The sequence below is a fragment of the Rhamphochromis longiceps genome, linkage group LG7 (genome assembly GCF_057381845.1).
Source record: "Rhamphochromis longiceps isolate RC_006_pf linkage group LG7, R_longiceps_female_GT1.1, whole genome shotgun sequence".
Lineage (NCBI taxonomy): Eukaryota > Metazoa > Chordata > Actinopteri > Cichliformes > Cichlidae > Rhamphochromis > Rhamphochromis longiceps.
Genome location: NC_140563.1, coordinates 43,880,161 through 43,898,853, shown reverse-complemented (window position 1 = coordinate 43,898,853; position 18,693 = coordinate 43,880,161). Strand labels below are relative to the sequence as shown.

General features: G+C 38.7%; 1 protein-coding gene across 3 annotated transcripts; it reads left to right on the top strand.

The window, feature by feature from the left end:
• Positions 1-1,464: 1,464 nt before the first annotated feature.
• On the top strand, positions 1,465-17,670 carry fyb1b (FYN binding protein 1 b). Of its 3 annotated transcripts, XM_085413779.1 has the most exons (19): positions 1,465-1,662; positions 5,873-6,872; positions 10,802-10,904; positions 11,040-11,113; positions 11,924-11,946; positions 12,312-12,373; positions 13,090-13,222; positions 13,335-13,494; positions 13,720-13,840; positions 14,083-14,102; positions 14,211-14,286; positions 14,404-14,487; positions 14,980-15,020; positions 15,447-15,528; positions 15,652-15,751; positions 15,864-16,026; positions 16,148-16,181; positions 16,270-16,301; positions 16,987-17,670. In XM_085413779.1, exons 1-19 carry the CDS (start codon positions 1,489-1,491, stop codon positions 17,007-17,009), a joined length of 2,505 nt encoding a protein of 834 aa, XP_085269905.1. In that variant the 5' UTR covers positions 1,465-1,488; the 3' UTR covers positions 17,010-17,670. The 3 variants fall into 3 exon arrangements, 2 of the variants coding, with proteins under 2 accessions (XP_085269905.1, XP_085269906.1); XM_085413780.1 differs by lacking the exon at positions 14,404-14,487; XR_014912706.1 differs by lacking the exons at positions 15,652-15,751; positions 15,864-16,026; positions 16,148-16,181; positions 16,270-16,301; positions 16,987-17,670 and having other exon boundaries at positions 14,404-14,504; positions 15,447-15,478.
• Positions 17,671-18,693: the final 1,023 nt, after the last annotated feature.

Below are 18,693 nucleotides of genomic sequence, written 5' to 3'. Positions count from 1 at the left end.
CAGAAGTGGTGGACCCAAAATTGCAGGACTCTTGGAGATGGGAATAAACTGAAAATGCAGCTTTATTGCTGGAGGAATGATTCACGAAATAAAACTTACAAAAACAAAACTCTAAACCGAGGTGCTGTAGGACAGGACATTACAAACACACAGCAAGTTGAGGGTACGATGCGACACTGACACAGAGAAACACAGGGCTTAAATACACAGATGGCAGTAATCAAGGGAACACACCGGGGAGAAATCACAGCTGACGAGACAGGGGAAACGTAAACAGAGCACACTCACATACGACACAGACCTTCACAATAAAACAGGAAACTCAGACACATGGAACCAGACAAGACATTGAACTAAACAGACAGATTCACAAACAGACGGGGTGACACCATAGACAGACAGAGATACAGACGCAGACTCAGAGGCAGACCGAATATAACACGTAGAACTCAAACAATAATAATAATCATGATAATAAATTGGAAAATGATAATAATAAACTTAAAGCGCTGGGTCACCGACCCAGGACCATGACAACCCTTGTGCATTTCCTACAAGATTATTTGTAATCATCATTGCCATTTTTGATCTACACACCCACAACAAAACTTAAGCCATGAAGCGTTAACAGAGGTTTTCTAAATGAAGCCTAGTACTATAAGTATTCTTTTAGTGAAGCTGTAAAGCTCACTTTCTCACAACAGAAAAACTGTGCGCATTTGCAATTCTTAAATCCTAACATGCAGCCAATTTTCATGTCAGAAGGCTGAATAGTGCATGTAAATAACACCATTTTCTTCCATAAAACCACTGACTTATCATTTGAAAACATGATAAGATAAACCTAAAGTGTTCTCACATATTTAAAGATAAGTGTGTGAGAACACAATTGCATAAAGTACATGAGGCCATGTGATAAATTCAATATATAAGCTTGGCCCTTTATGTGATTGTCATTTACCAGTTTGCCCCTCTGTGAAATGAACTGTGGCACCTCTGCTTTAGCTCAAAGCACTTCTAAGGCTTCAAAGAGCCACTAGCATGGACGTATGCTGGTCTTATACGCTTGTCTTGTCTTTGCGCCGCTCATATGACCACAATGTTTCCTGTGCTGTCTTCTAATGTTGTTCATTGGCTATGGCTTGTTGTCTTCCCGCACTGCTGACCAAAAACCTTTTCATCATACAAGCTATAACACCTCTTTAACACAGTTGCCATGAAACAGTTTTGACTGTGGCTGTTTTGGTTTGTTTTTTCATTTTGACCTGCCTCTGACTGAGTGAACATCATTTGTTAAGGACAGTGGGAAACTGCAGGGAATTTGCCAGGGATAGGCAAATCAATGAGATCAAAACACGGAGATAACAGGAGTTGTGACACCCACAGTCACACAAAACACACATACTACTAAGAGAGGAAGTAGTCAGTTGTAGACAGATGCTTATGTCACTGAAAGAACGGGAGTATACATCCCCCCCTCAGACATACATGCTCAATGCTCAGCCACACTCTTTGTCATTCACTATCAACACTCACTATCTCAGTGCCTTTCTCTCTGTGACAGAAACAGAAACTCGCACAGAGGCACTGAACAAACACTCTCCTTTATCCACCAGCCAGTCGTTGACCAGCTCTCTGCCTGGGAAAGTCTTCCTCAAGATGGTGAGTAAAACTTAAGACACTTAAATAATTAATCATCACATTTTAAATGATTGAAATACTCTAAGTGGGCACTGTGGGTTTAACAGAAGGAACTTGCTCTTGAAACTGCAGAATGGTTGTTATGTGTGTTATAGACGGCTTATCGTGACAGGATAGCATGAGCTTTTGTATCTTTTAGAAGTCAGCCATACTTGATTATTATTACAAACTGGTACATTTTAATTTGCTTGAGCGAGTTAATGTGTACACACTGACAAAAGCAGAGTTGTCATATTTGTATTCTGAGCAGTCAACATAAGCTTTCATTCATTTCAGTGATCGTTAAAGTTAAGTAAAGTAAAATGCTGAATTAAAACCACGTGTTTAAACTCGTTAAAAATAGTTTGATATTTAAAGCATTTTTGTCCCAATTTTCTTTTCACGTACTGTGTAAAAACTGAAAAGTTCAACCTCACAGTTGGGGTTGGTGGTTCTGGGTTTTGTGTCAGTTCGATTAAGCAAGGCACCTTTGCTCTGCACTTTTCATCACACTGTAAATAGAAATCGTGGTTCCTCTTCCTCTGTCGTTTCTCAGCTGGTCACTTTTCACAAGGCTTCTGTGAAAGAACAAACATTAAAAGAGAAAATGTGTTTGGAGTAACTGGTTTAGCATCCAAGACTCTGTGCTTATTATGTTATTTGTGCATTGACCCTGCACCATAACAATGGATTATTTACATATAATTATTTTCATAGCTAGAATTACATTAAACAGCTTTGCATTAAATTTATGGTTCAAACCTTTGAACCATCTCAGAGAAGTATATAGGTGCCACACAAACTATGGCAGCTTTGTGTTGAGCTGTAGTGCAATAAATGGCTATCCTATCAAGAGGTGTTTCTGGTATGTGACAAAATTTGCAGGTCCTTTACAAAATTGCAACTGCAGTGCACCCGTATCTCGAGAAGAAGCAACTGCAATAATCCTGTACATAACATATTGGGCAATTTATAGCTTACCGCGGTTAAAAAACAGAAGTATTATGAGGGAACTTTCCTCTTTTTCTTTCTACCGATTTAATATTCAACCGCATTTCAGGCTCAGCGTTAACATATTTAACGCTTGATGTTACTGGCACCACTGCAGTGAAGTTCCACCCACTGTCTCTCTCAGTTTACTGAGAGATTGGCTGTTAAAGAGCATATGCTGACATTTCTCTCTTCAACACTGAAGCCATGTTGTTGACAGTGGATGTGCATTCATTGATAACAGTGAATGCACATTTCAGAATAAAATGTGTCCAAATGTATCAAATAAAACACCATCCACTTCTCCACTGCTGATTCAGTTCTTTAGACAGTGTAGCTTTTAAAGACTCGAAATTCCCTACATGGTCTGGTCCATGGTCACTGGTGGTGACTAAAGTCATCATCTTAAAGACTGAGACTGGTACTTTTTGTCACTCCCTTACTTTCCAGAGAGAGGGTCGCCAGAGTAGATAGATCCATGTACAGTACTGGGGCATTATGTCATCAGTAAAATATACTGGAAGTGTATTTCTCAGACGCTACAGTATGACATGTCTGGAAAGGCTGAAAGAAAAAGCTTCTTCTTTCTAAAAAGAGCAGAGCCGCACAACTTAGGTTACAAAGTTGCATCTGAAAAAATCACAAGACTCCTGGAACAGTGCCTTTTGGACAGATGAGACCAAAGAGCAAATGTTTGGCAATAATAATACACTGTACCATGCTTGGGGAAAACTAAACAGCATGTTGATACAAGCGGCTCACACTAGCTTTCAAGCTTATTGATGGATGATGCTGATGATTTGGGTTTGCTTTGCAGCCACAGGACATGTGCACCTTGCAGTCACTGAGTCAACCATGAAGTCCTCTGTATACCAAAGTGTTCTAGAATTAAATGTGCAGTTTCAGCTAAATCTTGGTTGAAATTGGGTCACGAAACAGATCAATGATGCCAAGCACAGCAGTAAACCACATATAATGACTAAAATAGAAAAAGAAAAAACACAAGGGACTGCAATGCTCTAGTCAGAGTCCAGACCTCAACCTCGCTGTGGTGGGACCTTAAGAGAGCTGTGCATCCAAAACCAATACAAATGCAAAAATGCCCACAAATTTTAATGAACAGAAGCAGTGTTTTAAAATTCCTCTATAACGTTGCAACGTAATACAGAAGAGAACTATTTTTAGTTATTGTTACTAAGGGTGTTTCTACAAGCTACTGAACCATGGGGTGATATTCCTTTTTCACAGGACTGTATGCTGATTATGAAACTCACTGAGCCATCATATGCAATATCACATTATTACAATGAGAAGTCAGCAAGAGAAATCAGCTTCCACTTCACTCTGTGTTTTTGTGTCTAAGTCTCAGCACATAAGTGCACGTTAACACTGTGTGCTAAGTGTTTCTGTTTATAGCGGTGCGCATTTGCACTTTCCATTGCATTGTGTTCCCTTGCTTTTATTGCTCCATAGGAATAGCTGCAGCTGTGTGTCCTCATGCTCTTATCTCTACTTCCTGCTCATGCCAGCTTCATTAGAATAGGTGTGGCTCCTAGTTGGTCACGAGCCAAATATATGACACTTTGTTAAACTGACGCTGGATGAAAGTGTGGTTAATAATGTACCTCAGGTTAGTAATGCAGCTTATTCCTGCCTCACACTTTTACATACTCACAGACCGACTGTTCCAGTTCACATATTTGAACTCCTCATTCATTCAAAGCCACTCTAAAAACACAGACCATCTAAATTATTTCCAGTGTAAACACCATTTTGCAGCTACCTTGAAACAGGTATATTACAAAGGTCCGTGTAATAAATGCTTTTAAACTGGGGCCATTTGAAACTTGTGTTTATGACAGTGACAAACCAGGAAGTTGGTACAGAGTGTGGTTTGAGAGAAGGGTTTTTTTTTTAGTCAGAAGTTTTTAGTTATTGTGTGTTTTTTAAATGATGAAACCTGGAGTGAAGACAATAACTGGGCAGTAGTTGATGTTAAGACTTCCACATTATTGTGTGGGATTGTAAGACAAGTATATTAAACATCTGAAGAAAAGAAAAATCACTCAATCCTTCGATTGATTATCTTTTCTTTTATTAATCTTAACCTATAGGATGCTTTTGTTGTACAGACATATGTAGCACATTTACTCTGACATCATGTGAGAGTAGGGATAACTCGCCAGTTTATCACAGGGCAACATAAGAGTGTACCTACAACAACTTTACCACCAGTTAGCCAAATATCCATGTCTTTAGACTGTGAAATGATGCTAGAGCACCTGGAGAAAACCTACACAGGCAGAACATGCACATACAAAGCCTGACCACAAGGGTCAGAACTCATACCAGGTATGAGTCAACAATACTAACCACTGCACCATGCTGCCAAATGCAACAGACTCAGAAACAGATGTGTTTTGAATGCTGGCAATTCTCAAGGTAAAATACTGTAAGACAGAAAATAGTCTCTTTTTTTCCAAATATTGCTTAAGAGTGCCAAACATAGAAAAATAATGACATGAGTCATCTGCAAAGTTCCTGTATTACACAATCCTGTAAATGCTGAGAATACTTATAGTCAAGGAACATAAAATCCCTTATTTTCATGACAGAGGATATTTTGTTATAAACATTAAATCTTTAACAGAGAGACACTAACAAACAGGGTCACGTTTGCAAATCCGTAGCTGCAATCAAGGTGCTGGCCTAACCACTACTACACTTTGAGATGTAGTGTCATTTGAACATGTTTGAACCACAAAGCCTGTGATTAACCTTTTGAGACAAAGCTCTGTGCATTAAGTTTCTATGTGTGCATAGAAAAAAATAGTGTGAGAGGGATCTTGGGTAAATTACTGGGGAGAAAAAAAGACCGTTTAATTGAGCAGTGAAAGAGAAACTGAAGAGAAAGCACAAATTCTACTGACTGGACAATGAAAGGAAATGAGAGGAAATGAAACTTTCTGTTCCTATTTGAACTTTCATGGCAGCTCAGTGTGAGCAACTCATTTTTTTAAATTCCCTTTTTGCTCTGTCTGGATTTTATTTTCTGCTGAAGCCATTTATGTTCTAGCAAGCACGGTCTTATTTTCCTTTAGCTTAGATTCTTCTTTAAGTAAACATCTGTTTGATCCTTACTGTGGTGTTGGATTCTTATTAACTCACTTTCTGAACCCCTTATGTCTTTTTTTCCCTTCAGGACAATAAGTCAGATGTAAAGGCCATCATGGCTCGCTTCCAAGCAGGTGGGGGAAGCACTGACGAGACTTCCTCTGCGCCCCCTGGACGTATCAAACAACCCTTGCACCCGACCCTCTCCTCTGGCCCACCTATACAGAAGAAACCAGTCTTGGAAAGCCTCTCTGGCAGTGCAGTAAATACGGCTCCAAAACCAAGTTTCCTAAAAAACACAGTATCTACTAAAAGTGACACAGAGGTACAAGAGCCAAATAAAGCTAAAGCCTTGGCAAGCAGATTTGCCAACATCCAGGATGATAGCAACACGAACAGCAAACCCTTTACTGTTAATAAACAGCAGACACCCTTGAAATCACCCTTATCACAGGCTCCTGAAGTTAAAAGCCTGGCACAGAAGCCTCCATTCAACAAACCTCCTCTTACCTTCACCGTGTCTGAGTCCAAACCTGCCTTTCCTAAACCTTCACCAGCAATCAGCAACAAGCCCAGCTGGGTTAAAGACGAAAACAATGCAGCACCAAACAGCAGTCCTGCGCCACTTAAATTGCCTGGTGTGCAACAAAAACCGATTGGCGGCATTGTAAAATTACGGCAGCAAGCTGAGGAACAGGCAGGAGGGAACAAAGACAATGTGATCAAACCTTCATCACTGGCCAACTCTTCTTCTAAGCCCACTTCAAACTTCAGGACTGCTCAGAATCTGTTCAACAAGGAGGAAAAGACTGAGCAGACAGAGAGTGGTGGGACCAGCAAACCTGGCCTTACAGCTACTAACTCCATTCCTCCTCCAAAACCTCCAGCCAGTAAGAAGCCCAGTTTTAAGAAGCCAGTCAAGCCCTCTCCTCTGGCCAGCGGTGGTGTTAACGGAAATGATTCATCAGGCCCAAAGCGTAACCCTCTCCCCAATAGCTTGGCTCTGGGTCCTCCTCCTGCTAAACCTAACCGACCTCCGAAAGTCAACCTGGAGAACATTAAAAGAGGCTCAGAGGCCTCTGACGAGGGTAAGTTGGATTTGTCCTTGTAACCGCAAAGCCACACTATCATTTTGGTCAGTGGCATGCTGACTTTTTGCCATACATACAGCCAAGAGGCGTAACAGTTTGGTTGGATGCTAAATTGTCTGCTGACACTAGCAATCTCGGATAGTACACTCTGGATCTGTACACTGCACAGACGCATATACTTGAAAAGTAGTACTATGCAGGGATAACATAAAAATAAAATACTATAATTTCGCTCAACCAAAACCGTTGCACAGGCAGGCTATTAATATAATTAACCACAAATAACCACAAAGCTGAGAGATTTTGTACTTGTTATAAATATGCCCCAAAAGACCCCAATGACACACAAGCTATAGATAAGTCCAGGTTATTGACTTGAATTAGCAACACTGAGACCAAATGATGTATCAAGACCCACCTTTAGTTGTGATATGTGGCCCAGCCCTGAGCTAAATGTCATGAACCATGCTCGATATGGGTTATGGCAAGCATGTACATGATGTGACCCAAATGTTATAACACATCTGACATCTGGCCCATAATTGGTAGACCTGTGGCTGACATGTGGTGTTTGTACTCATCCTGAGTCAACTCCCAAAGAAAAGTAAAGAGATGGGCCACGTTTCAGCCAAAGGTCATTGCCTTTTGGATTGTGGCTTCATCTGGCTCAGGGTGTCAAAAGGAAGGAAGCCACGTAGAAGCCAAATATATATTTTGAGAAAACTTGGCCTGCTTCAATAGAGTGGTGGATCTGAACCAAGACCGTTTGTTGGCCTGTGTGTAAGGGTCTGATAAGGTTATTGAGGCAAGTTATAAACTAATGGAACTTATTGCAGGTCCAAATGACCAAAAGTCTTTTAATCTGACAGTGTAATCAAAAGAAGCACCACGAGCATGTAAAATGTTTGAGATGCTGTTTTTCACAAATATGAACACAAGTGTGCCTTGAAACTTTGGTTTGTTTAGGGTGTCGTGAGCATAAATTGACTGAATTACTGAGTTAGGCGGATAGCAGACAGGTTGCTGACATCCACCTGTATAGCAAGCCACGATAAAGTTGTCACATTCACAAGATTTTGAGGAAACTTATCCTCTGACCCCTGACCCCTGACCTTGAGGCCGAGGTCACTGAGATTTAAACAACTCCTAATAGTTTTAGTAGATACAATTGTATCAATTTGGCACTCCTATGTTGCTTTGTTCTCGAGTTATCGCATTCAGAAACCTGCTGACAGCCTTCCATATTTGTAAAAGTTAAATGTAATCATCTACTGAATCATTCAATTCAGTTTCATTTATATGGTACCACTTATGGTGGCTGTGGCTCAGCAGGTCAAGCAGGTTTTCTACTAAGTTGAAGGTCAGTGGTTTGATCCCTCCTCCAGTCTGCATGACACAGGATCTTAGGGCAAGATACTAAACCTAAATGAAAAGCAGTCTGGTGTTTTCTACACAAGTATGCAGTGGAGGCGTGCTTTCACAGTTTAACGTTGTCCCAGACACGTGTGATCACACCTTCATGAAGCTAAAGTTAACCCAGCACGTTAGCTACTTCCTTTATTCAGAATCGAAGGAGAGTTCAGAATTTTACTTTAAAAAATATACATAGATGTAAATATATTTGTTGTTTATTTTAATTACCTGTTATCACCCATTACTGTAAGATGACAGCAGAAGTGTTGCAAGACTAGAATGTGTACTTTTCAATACAGAACAAGAAACCTTACTATTTGAAAGTAAATAAATACACTTGTACTAGAAAAAAAACTTATTTTATTTGATAGATGAACAGTTCGGTGTTTCTAGTTTAAAGAAATGCTGAATATCCAAAGAGTACACTAAGAAATACTAGAAAACAGCATTTAAACCCAAACTTAGGTCTTGGATTTGTTTTTTATTAATAAAAAATGGATGACCGCTGTGGTTGCTGACAAATCTTGATGAGATCATGTGTATCTCTATCAAAAGAGAACTCTAAAAAAATGCTTAACAAACTCACAAAATAGGCTTTTCAAAATGAGATGAAAATGAACATTTTATTGCTTTGCAGTATGGCCTAACGTACAAGAAAGTAGAAAATATGCTCTACATATGTGAGACAGGGAGTTCAGCTTCAGGCAGTAAACTTTTGCCAGCCAGCAGGGATGCACATGTGCGCCCCCCCACCCCCCCAGTCAGAAATACTTCAGCTTTTTGTTTGATTTTACATCCTTTGTTTTCAGTTTGGTCTCATGGGTGTTTGGTTCTCTAATCTCAATCTGTATACAACACATATGGCAAATTAAACACAGCAGAATTTGCAGGAAAACAAGCCCCAGCAACATTTTATGTAATGGACTCTCTATAGAAGCAGAGTCAGTCTCCCCACCCCCGTGAAAAGGGTTAAATGTGTAAGAGTTAATGTGGGGCACTCAAGAGCATGCAGCTCTCGTGACTGTCTAAAGAAGGTGTTCCTCTTATTTTATTGGTTGAAGTGCATTTCCTCTATATCGCCCGCAATGCTACTTTGGACAGGATCTGTTAACGCATTTCTGAAGTGTGAAATAGAAGTTGCTTCACAAGTCAGTGTGGTTTCAGTGACGTGGGCAGTGTTTGGCCAGCAGTTATTGAGCATACTTTAGCTTATAAGACCTAAAAGAAATACACAAAGTATGCTTGTGCATGAAATATTGCACTGCATAAGATACTCTGTGTATTTTCAGTGTGTTTACACAAATGCTGCAGTTCTTCCGAGCTTCACATAAGAGACTAAAGTGACACTAGGTTCCTCTATTTGCAAGTTCCCTGTCCAGTTTCTCTTTTCTACCCCCACTTCACTCGCCACTCTGACAGCTGAGTTTGTTTCACCACATGGGGAAGTAAGTTCCAGCAAGCCAGCGAGCCTTTTTAAAGACAGGCTCTGTCTATAGAAACATACGTGAATATATTCTAGTCAGAGGTCGGGTCGGCTGTCTTGGCTGGAATTCTAAAGGCCAAGAGAGCAATGTTCTGATCACAGTTTTGCAGTTTTGTGAGATTCATTCCACCAAACCACATTGCCTAGCGTCCACTAGTAATAACTCTGGATAATAACACTGTACTCTCACTTTCTTTCCTTTATTTCTTATGGCTTTTGTGATCCTATATTGATCTTGAGTAAAGTTATAAAGATTTACATAATTCGCATCGCCTACATTACTGGAGTTTGTTTTTAGGTGCATCATTCAAATTTAGTGGCCAAAGAAACACATTTACCGACATTACAGACACACCATTTTGAAGCACTTACTGTTAATTACTTCCTGGTTGTTGTGCATTACACATTATACACCTGAATACATTTCATGGCAAAAAAGACTCCATAAAGACGTAGCCATTTTCACTTTTACTTTCAGTACTCTCAAAACTCCGTGAGTCACATTTTAAAGTTCCTGGGACATTTTTTTATGTGGACAGTGAACGAAGATTGGTCATTGTTCTCGAAATCTTGTGAGACAAGGGTTACTTAAGCAGGAAAAACACTCTAGGAGATTCAAATGCCTCGTTGCAGAAATTTTTTATATATTATTCTTGATCATAGTCAGAGTCCTATTAACACATACCGTCAACAGTCTCTGAAGATTATGTACAGAGGACCATCTTTGCGCCAGTTTCGATGTGTCTAGATGAGACTGATGTGACTCTTTGACATATATAATCATCACAGAAATTAGAGAGACCTATTTCAAAGAAAAATGGAAGTTTTTCACATTTAGAAACATAGATACCCATCTATTTATGTACACGTCTTGTGTGGTCATCAGAGATGGTGTCAGACAGTGTTGGTGAAATTCATTTGCATTGGTCTAAAAAGTGCTAAATTTACACTGGAAGCAAGTAAAGTACAGCAAAACCACCTAAAGAGTAATCGGCTAACACAGCGTCAACACTGCATGTTTCTGCTGCAGGTCCCAGTTTTAAGAAACCCATTGCTGCGAGCAACCATGTGGCCCAGAATCAAGCCCCACCACCTGCACTGCCAAATCTGCCCCCACGACATCCTGGAGCCATGTGAGTGACACATTAAACACACTTTTTCATTTTCCTGTTTGAACAGAAACACGGTGATAAATGTTGGACATGCTGTGTATTATCTGGATAATGCTACTCGAATTAATAACAGCTAAATCCTAACCTGCTGTTTAGGAACCAGCAAGAAGACACTTACGACGATGTCGATCACGTGACCAATTCTCCTCCGCCTCTACCACCATCTGCAGGTCCAGTAAAAGTCTCTAAGTCTCTAAAACTAGTGTTGCACAACTTTTTTTTAACATCACAGGAAAACAGAAGAAGCTGAACTTTGTGCTAGGAGACAGTGGTAATTTCTAAATACGTAAAATGCATTTTATTGGCATTGAAAATGTGTGGAGTTGTATGAAAGAAAGAAAAGAATATTTTTAGAACTCAAAATGTTATGGCTTCAACTATTCCTAAGTATAAAGTATACTATTTTAAATGCTTCATTTTGGAGTAATCCCAAAATATTTTTTTAATCCAGTGGATTCTAGTGCAACCTCACCATCACTGTTTACCTACCTTTACCTACATTAGTTAGCATAAGGATAAGATGCAGGGAGCAGAAGCAGTGAACATGAATACTTTACCGTACAAAGCAACAGACCCGCACAAGAGAGGTGAAGAAGAGAGTGCAGGCAGGGTGGAGCCGATGGAGACAAGTGATTTTTGACAGAAGGATAGCAGCTAGACTGAAAGAGAAAGTTTACAAGATGGTGAGGAAGATGCTAGGGATATGGTGAGATGGACCCAGATGATCTGCTGTGGCGACCCTTGAAGGCAGCAGCTGAAAGATGAAAAAGTTAGCATGAAGCTAAAGAGATTTAGTTTTCTAAATATTATGTATTTTCATATCATACTTAAAAAAAGACTAATTCTTAAAATGTTTTTGGTACAGTTGACAGTCAGCATTGAGCACGTTAAACTTCACAGTATGAACATGAATTCAGATAGTGATATCTGCTTCAAAAGGGTCTCATTGTAACGCTGCTTTATTGTTTCTCTTTTTGCAGCCCACCCAAGCCAGAGAGGAAAGGTGAGACATGCTGAATTACTTTCACTCATATAAATACAGATTGCCATGCAGGTGAAAGTGCAGAATAAACCACATCACCACCAGTGGTACCACAGAAGGAAACGGCAACAGAATAGTGACTAAATAACACGAGCCCTGGAAGTAATTATAAATGAACGTATGGGTAAAAAAACATGACTTTTGACAGATTGTAGGTCTGCTTCAAAGAGGCTTTTGTAGTCCAAGCAGAACTTCTGGAGGTTAAATATCTTTAACGAATTCAAATAATTAAGTTGAAAAGTTTATACTCTAAAATTAAACGTGTCTTAACTTGACTAAGGTTATAGCCTTATATATTTCTGTTGCTTTATGTCCTCTCCTCCCAGGAGGAAATTAATGACGACGATGATGATGATGGAGAGATGTATGAAGATCTTGATGAACGATGGTGAGAGATTGTCACACCTCCATTGGCTTATCCCACACCTCACTCGTGATGTCTAGGTTTTAAAGTGTGAAAGAATAACTGGCCTTTTTATACACAATGTTTGAGGACTGCGTATGAAATAAGTCTGCTTAGACCCAAAGTTCAAAATGTCTGCGGTAAATGTTCAGCTGTGTCCACGTCACACCTTATTAACACTACCATCTAGTGGTTGTTTTGCATCACTATGAGATGTTGTTGCTTTTCGGTCTGTGGCACTTTAACCGATTAAAACAAGGGAGCAGACAAACTTAGAGTAAATTAAATCTCCTTTCTAACTTCACTTTTTAAGGGACATCAGAAGTCTTGGAATATTTTGGGTAATGATATCAAATAAAGCTCTTGTTTTTATAGAACCTAAGAATATCTTACATAAACATAAATTATATACATTTATAAACCAGGTTTATTTTGACTAAATTGGTACAATCAATCCCTGTTACTCCCAGTGAGAATCTGAGCATCTTCAGCATTGATGTGTGGCTCATTAAACTATACATCGCTACCATCTTGTAATCCGTTCCCTTCAAGGCTTCCTGTTAGCTTTCTGTCACAAACTCCACCCAGTCTGAAAGCTCTTCTTCACCTTTCTTACCCAATAAAACTGAATCTTAAACATATTTATCCATCCATCTATCAAAACTTTTGTTTTTAAATGCTTTGTACTTTTGGTGTTAAAGGGAAGCAGCGGAACAAAAGCAAGAGAAGAAGAAAGAGAAAGAGGACAAAGAGGAGAAAAAACGTCAGGAGGCTGAGAAGAAGGAGCAGAAGGAACGCGAGAAGAAGGAACAAGAGGCCCGGAAAAGATTCAAAGTGAGTGAACGTCTCAGGTAGAATCAATAAGACTGTCACACCTCAGTCATCAAAACCAAGTTATTTGTCATGTGCACATTTGAATTCATGTGCATGCGTGGTTGTGTGTTAGTTGGTTGGTCCCCTGGAGGTCCTTCAGAAAGGAAAGGCATCCACAGATTGTCGAAGCAGCAAGACTGACCTTGGTCTGAAGCAGGGAGACCCCGTGGACATCATTCGAGTCCAGGGAAACCCCGAGGGTAAATGGTTGGGAAGAGCACAGGATGGATCCAGTAGGTTCACAATCTACCCCTCAATTTTCTCAGTTTCTCGTCACCTTCCACTCTAACTCTTTGCTGACAGGATAAATTGTCACTTGTATCAGCAAATACAGGATCAGCTATCTCTCTATGCACCATCTATGGTCTTTTTTTCCATTTTTAGTCAATATTTTAGCTTCAAAGCTGACTGTAGGAGCAACACTAACATCTCGTCAATGCTTCATTTTGCTCTCACAGTTGGCTACGTGAAGACGACTTCAGTAGAAATTGACTTTAACTCCTTGAAGAATCAAGGAGCCTCACTTCAGCAGGCGTACGAACCCGAAGTCTACGATGACATCGATGTAGTTGATAACAGGTACGGGATTGCAACTGTAAATGATGAGTCCTTAATGTGGCCCCAACACTTCTTCACAGACACAGACGTAGATAATACGTTTGAAAATGCTAGTCAGTCAGGGTTATGAAACGCTAATGGCAACTCCAGTGTTACTGTCTTGCTGTTACCCCATGAAGCACTTCTCCAATTTACTGTGAAAAAACAAAGTTAGCCAAGTTGGCCTGCTTCTCATTTAATATCTCTCTTTTTTTTCTCTACAGCACTAAAAAAGGACCAGGAGGTACATTTTACAATACTGTGTTTCATTTTATTATTATATATTATTATATTAATAATATTGTTGCTCACACAATGAAATCTTGCTGATTACATCTCTTATGCCTTGTAGTTGTCCTACCACCTCTACCAGGAGGAGAAGAAGGAGAAATATATGATGATGTTGTCGATCCAAACTTAGAAGTCAGGTGAGAACTGGTTTTGTTATTTAAAAAAACGGGTAAATGCAAACGTAAAGACACTCTGGAAAGATTCAGAAAACATGACAGAAGAGCAGATCATTACATCCTTGGTTGGCTTTCCAGTCCCTTCGATCCCAGGTCTTCTTTGAAGCCCCGCAGCTTCCTGCGGATGTTTGACCGAAACAGACGCCCTGCCAGCTCTAAAGTGTAAAATACACTCAGTAGTAAGACTGACCACAGATCTACTGTCCACTGTTGTTAATCCTTAATCTTTCAGCCGTCACTCCTCTTTTATCAGTGACGCCGCATTTCAGTTTTGATTTCTCCCGACATCGGCATCAGAAAAAACACTTCACCTCTGTCTGAATAACACTGAAACGTCCTAATTTGCAGTTTAACTTCCGCAGTCTGAGAAGCTGGAGTCTAACGGTCACGTTTACATGTTTGTGTCTGATCACTGACTACCTGTGATTTTACTAATCTTTGGGAGTAATTTGCATGTGCGCGACTGCTGTACAACTCAATCAGAAAAATCAATGTATTAACAGCTAACACTGTCAAAAGCATGTTTTAACCAGAGTTGAATATGATTGTTAATCAGGGCTGCTTTAAGTCACATTAACACACTTTTAACTGATGATACTGTAGCAATATAAAGGATATAATATTTTTTAACTATCTTTTCCTCTGTTGTCCCAGAGTGCCTCCACCCAGCCAATTTACAGCAGATGGGAATTCAGGTATAACTCATTTGACTCATTTGACCACTTTACTGTCCATTTCAAAATAACACAACTTGGCACGGTTTCTCTAACATAACAAGACGTTAATGCACACATAAGTTTTTCTGGTACAGGTTGGTTTGTCTTTTAGGACCCAAAGGCTTATTGAGGCTAATCGGTTCTAAGATCGTTCAACTTTATATTGATACTATTGTGTCGTTGCCATTTCTGTCCCACTTTCTTGACTTTAACTTGTAGTATTTTTCCACTGTAACACTATAGTGATGGTCTGTGAGTTATACTTGTTATATTTACGCTTTTGTAACATTTATTATAATGTCTACGGTGTTCCTTTAAGAAAGGTTTGCAAACTAAAGCTTCATTCAGGCTTAGTGAAAACTATCCAATCCAATACTCACCGACCATTTCCTTGTGTTAACACAGATAAGCCGGGTCAAGCAATTGATGAGGAAATATATGATGACGTCGACTCTCAAAATGCACCTATCCCACCTCCCATCAGCAGGTAGATCAACCTCACAACAAAAGACTGTATTTAAGATCAACTCCAACCTGTTTAGATCCATGAACTGAAATGTCTTAATACAGCTGTTATTTCTTTCCAATTTCTGTTTGTTTTCCCATCAAGTATTCCACCTGGGAAAATCAAAACCAAAGTTGACGAAATGGACCCTAAGAAGCAGAAAAAGTTTGAGAAGGAGGAGAAGGAATTCAGGAAGAAGTTTAAGGTTTGTCACTCTAACATGTTTCAACCACACTTACAATATCTTTTATCTTATTTCGCATGTTTTTATATATACACACACATATATAGATATATAAATTTTAAATCTGTTTCAGTATGAAGGAGAAATACAGGTGCTGTACCAGGTGAATGTCATCCACAATCTTACAAATAAAAAATGGAGTGGCAAAGAGCTGCCAGTAAAAGCAGGAGAGGCCCTTGATGTGATTGCTAAAGCTGTGGATAACAAACTGATCTGTCGAAATGAAGACGGCAAGTGTGAGTATCTATTTACTCAATTATATTGATTAATTGATAGATATATTTAAGATCTCCATTTACCCAATTAACAAATCCTAGCACTATTTACCATTAAACCCTTAAAATGTGCATTTTACAGTTGGTTATGTCTCGACCAGCCACATTGCTATGGAGTAAGTACTACAGACATTCACACATTTATGCTAAGCTAGAAACTAAACAACATACTGGCAGTACTGATGTTTTTGTTTTTGTTTACAGCGATGGAGATATCTATGATGATATTGGAGACGGTACGTTCTGAATACATTGCTGTGCAGCTGAACTTTTAGGAGTATAACTGCTGACAGAGCAGTCTTTAAAAAGTGGATTTTATTTTAACCCTCCCACAAACCTCAGTACATTGAGGTTTGCAGGTATGGCTCTTTATGCACAGCTCTCTTGAGGTCCCACCACAGACTTTCTATATGGTTGAGTTCTGGAATTTGACAGTGTTTGACACACCCTCATATTTAACTCCACAATACTTTGGGAGTTCATGGTTGACTCAACGACTGCACAGTGCCCAGGTCCTCTGACTGCAAAACAAGTGCAGTACTATTAATGGTTAAGATGGTTGGTTAAGATTGTGTATTCCCTCCTCTTTCACAAAAGTGGGAAGGACCTGAGCAGCAGACACATGACTCAAAACACTGAGAAAAAGAAATTCATTCAACTTATCAATTGTAAACTATGTAAACGAAATCCATTTGTCATCATGTCGAATACTTTGCGGTGTCAGTGTATTAAAACAAAATAACCAAAACAGCTAAACCAAACAAATGTGAAACCAGTAGAAGAGTGTGAAACCAAAAAAGCTGTACTTCTGATTTGTGTGTTGAGTGTGGGTTAATATTAAAAAAATTATTTTATTTGTCTGGCTGTGGATACGACCCTCACAGGAAATACATTTTAACTATTGTTTTGCTTTCATTTCAGAGTGCATCTACGACAACGATTAAAGAACATCCTGCACCAGCTTTTTTGTTTTATATTGCTTATTTGCATCTTTTGTTATTTATTATGTTTACTGTTGCTATACACTGGGAGTTGGTATAAAATGGCCATTTGGTGTCAATCTATTTTTTTTCTTTATATCATCGAAATTAGACAGAAAAAAATGTGTGGTTGGTGGCTCCAACTGCTGGAGCCAGGCTAGCCACATACAATCTCATACTTTAACCCCCACCCCCCAAAAAAGCTCTAAATCAAACTATGTGTCAAATATTTGTTCAAACAACAGTATTTTAATATATTTCTCTGTCTGTTTTCTTCATTTCTTCCTCGTTTGGGCTTTAATTTATGAATTTGCTTCAAAGATTTTGCAAAAATTTAAGAATATTTGCAGTATACAGCTAATAAAAAGATTGTACTTTTGTTGTCTTTTCGGCGGATGATGTACTGTTTGTATATTCCTTTCTATAAGGCCAATTCAAACATTTATCTTTGTCTAACTAAAGATTTAGACAAATGTAATTCTGTGCCAAAGTACTTTTCATGCACTGTATAGAAAGTTAAGAAGAACTTCCTGTATTTTTTTTTTTTTGATTTATTTGGATTTTTTTCTCAACACATTATATTTTGTCCTGTTGTTGCAATAAGACAATACCTGAGAAAGATAATAAAGACCCCAAATTAATATGCACTGCATCTTTCGATATGTACCTCTGAACTTAAATAATGTAAGTTTGGCTGGTTAATGGATGGTGGTGAGTCAACAAAGGATTGTTTATTTATTTGTTTTTTAGGAGAAGGGGATTAGTAGCCTCTAGTGGCAGCTATTAGAAACTACAGCGAATTCAAACTTCAATGAGACACAAATCACAAAAACAAATAAAAACCTGGCAGTACTGACACATGACTACGTACATAACACCTAAACCACGTGATTCAATTGAAACACTTACGAATGAAACACTAAATTGTGAACAATTTAAGTGTTTTCATTGTAAAACTCTTTAAAAACTTTAAAAACAAAGATGCTTTTATCATCAGAAATGTTAGTTTTACTCACGTATAATGCACTTTTGTTTATCAGATACTCTGGATTTTCCTGTTATTTCTGACTATCAGGCCTTCATTCTGAGCCAAGCTTACCACTGAATAACTGTTCATATGCTGAAGAAAGCACACTAATCTGACATATTTCTGTCCATGTCTGGATATATTGGTATATTGCTATGGTATGTTCTATATGGTATATTCTAAGATTCATAAATACTGACTTTTACAAATATTGCCCAAAACAAAAATAAAACGAACATTTAAATAAAGTAAATCCTAACTAAATAAAAACGTGTAAACTAAATGAAACTAAACAGAACTGAAATAAACACTAAAACGGACCAAATCAGTATCTCTTACACATTTTTGGAAACGTCCTCTGAAAATACATAATGCAAGTTCTGAGATTTATCAAACAAACACTGCCCCATTAATAAAAGGTTAGATATAAATGGAAGAAAAACTTGAATTAAACCGTGTTGTCTAACGAAATATTGTTTGCAACAGATATTCAACAAATAATTATTTATTTCTAACTTGTTAAAGCACTCTACCTTGTCCGTGTGGTAAGTTGGCACGACATTGCAGCTTTATATCTGTTGTGTTAGCCCACTGTTTGCATTGACGTATGATGATGATGAT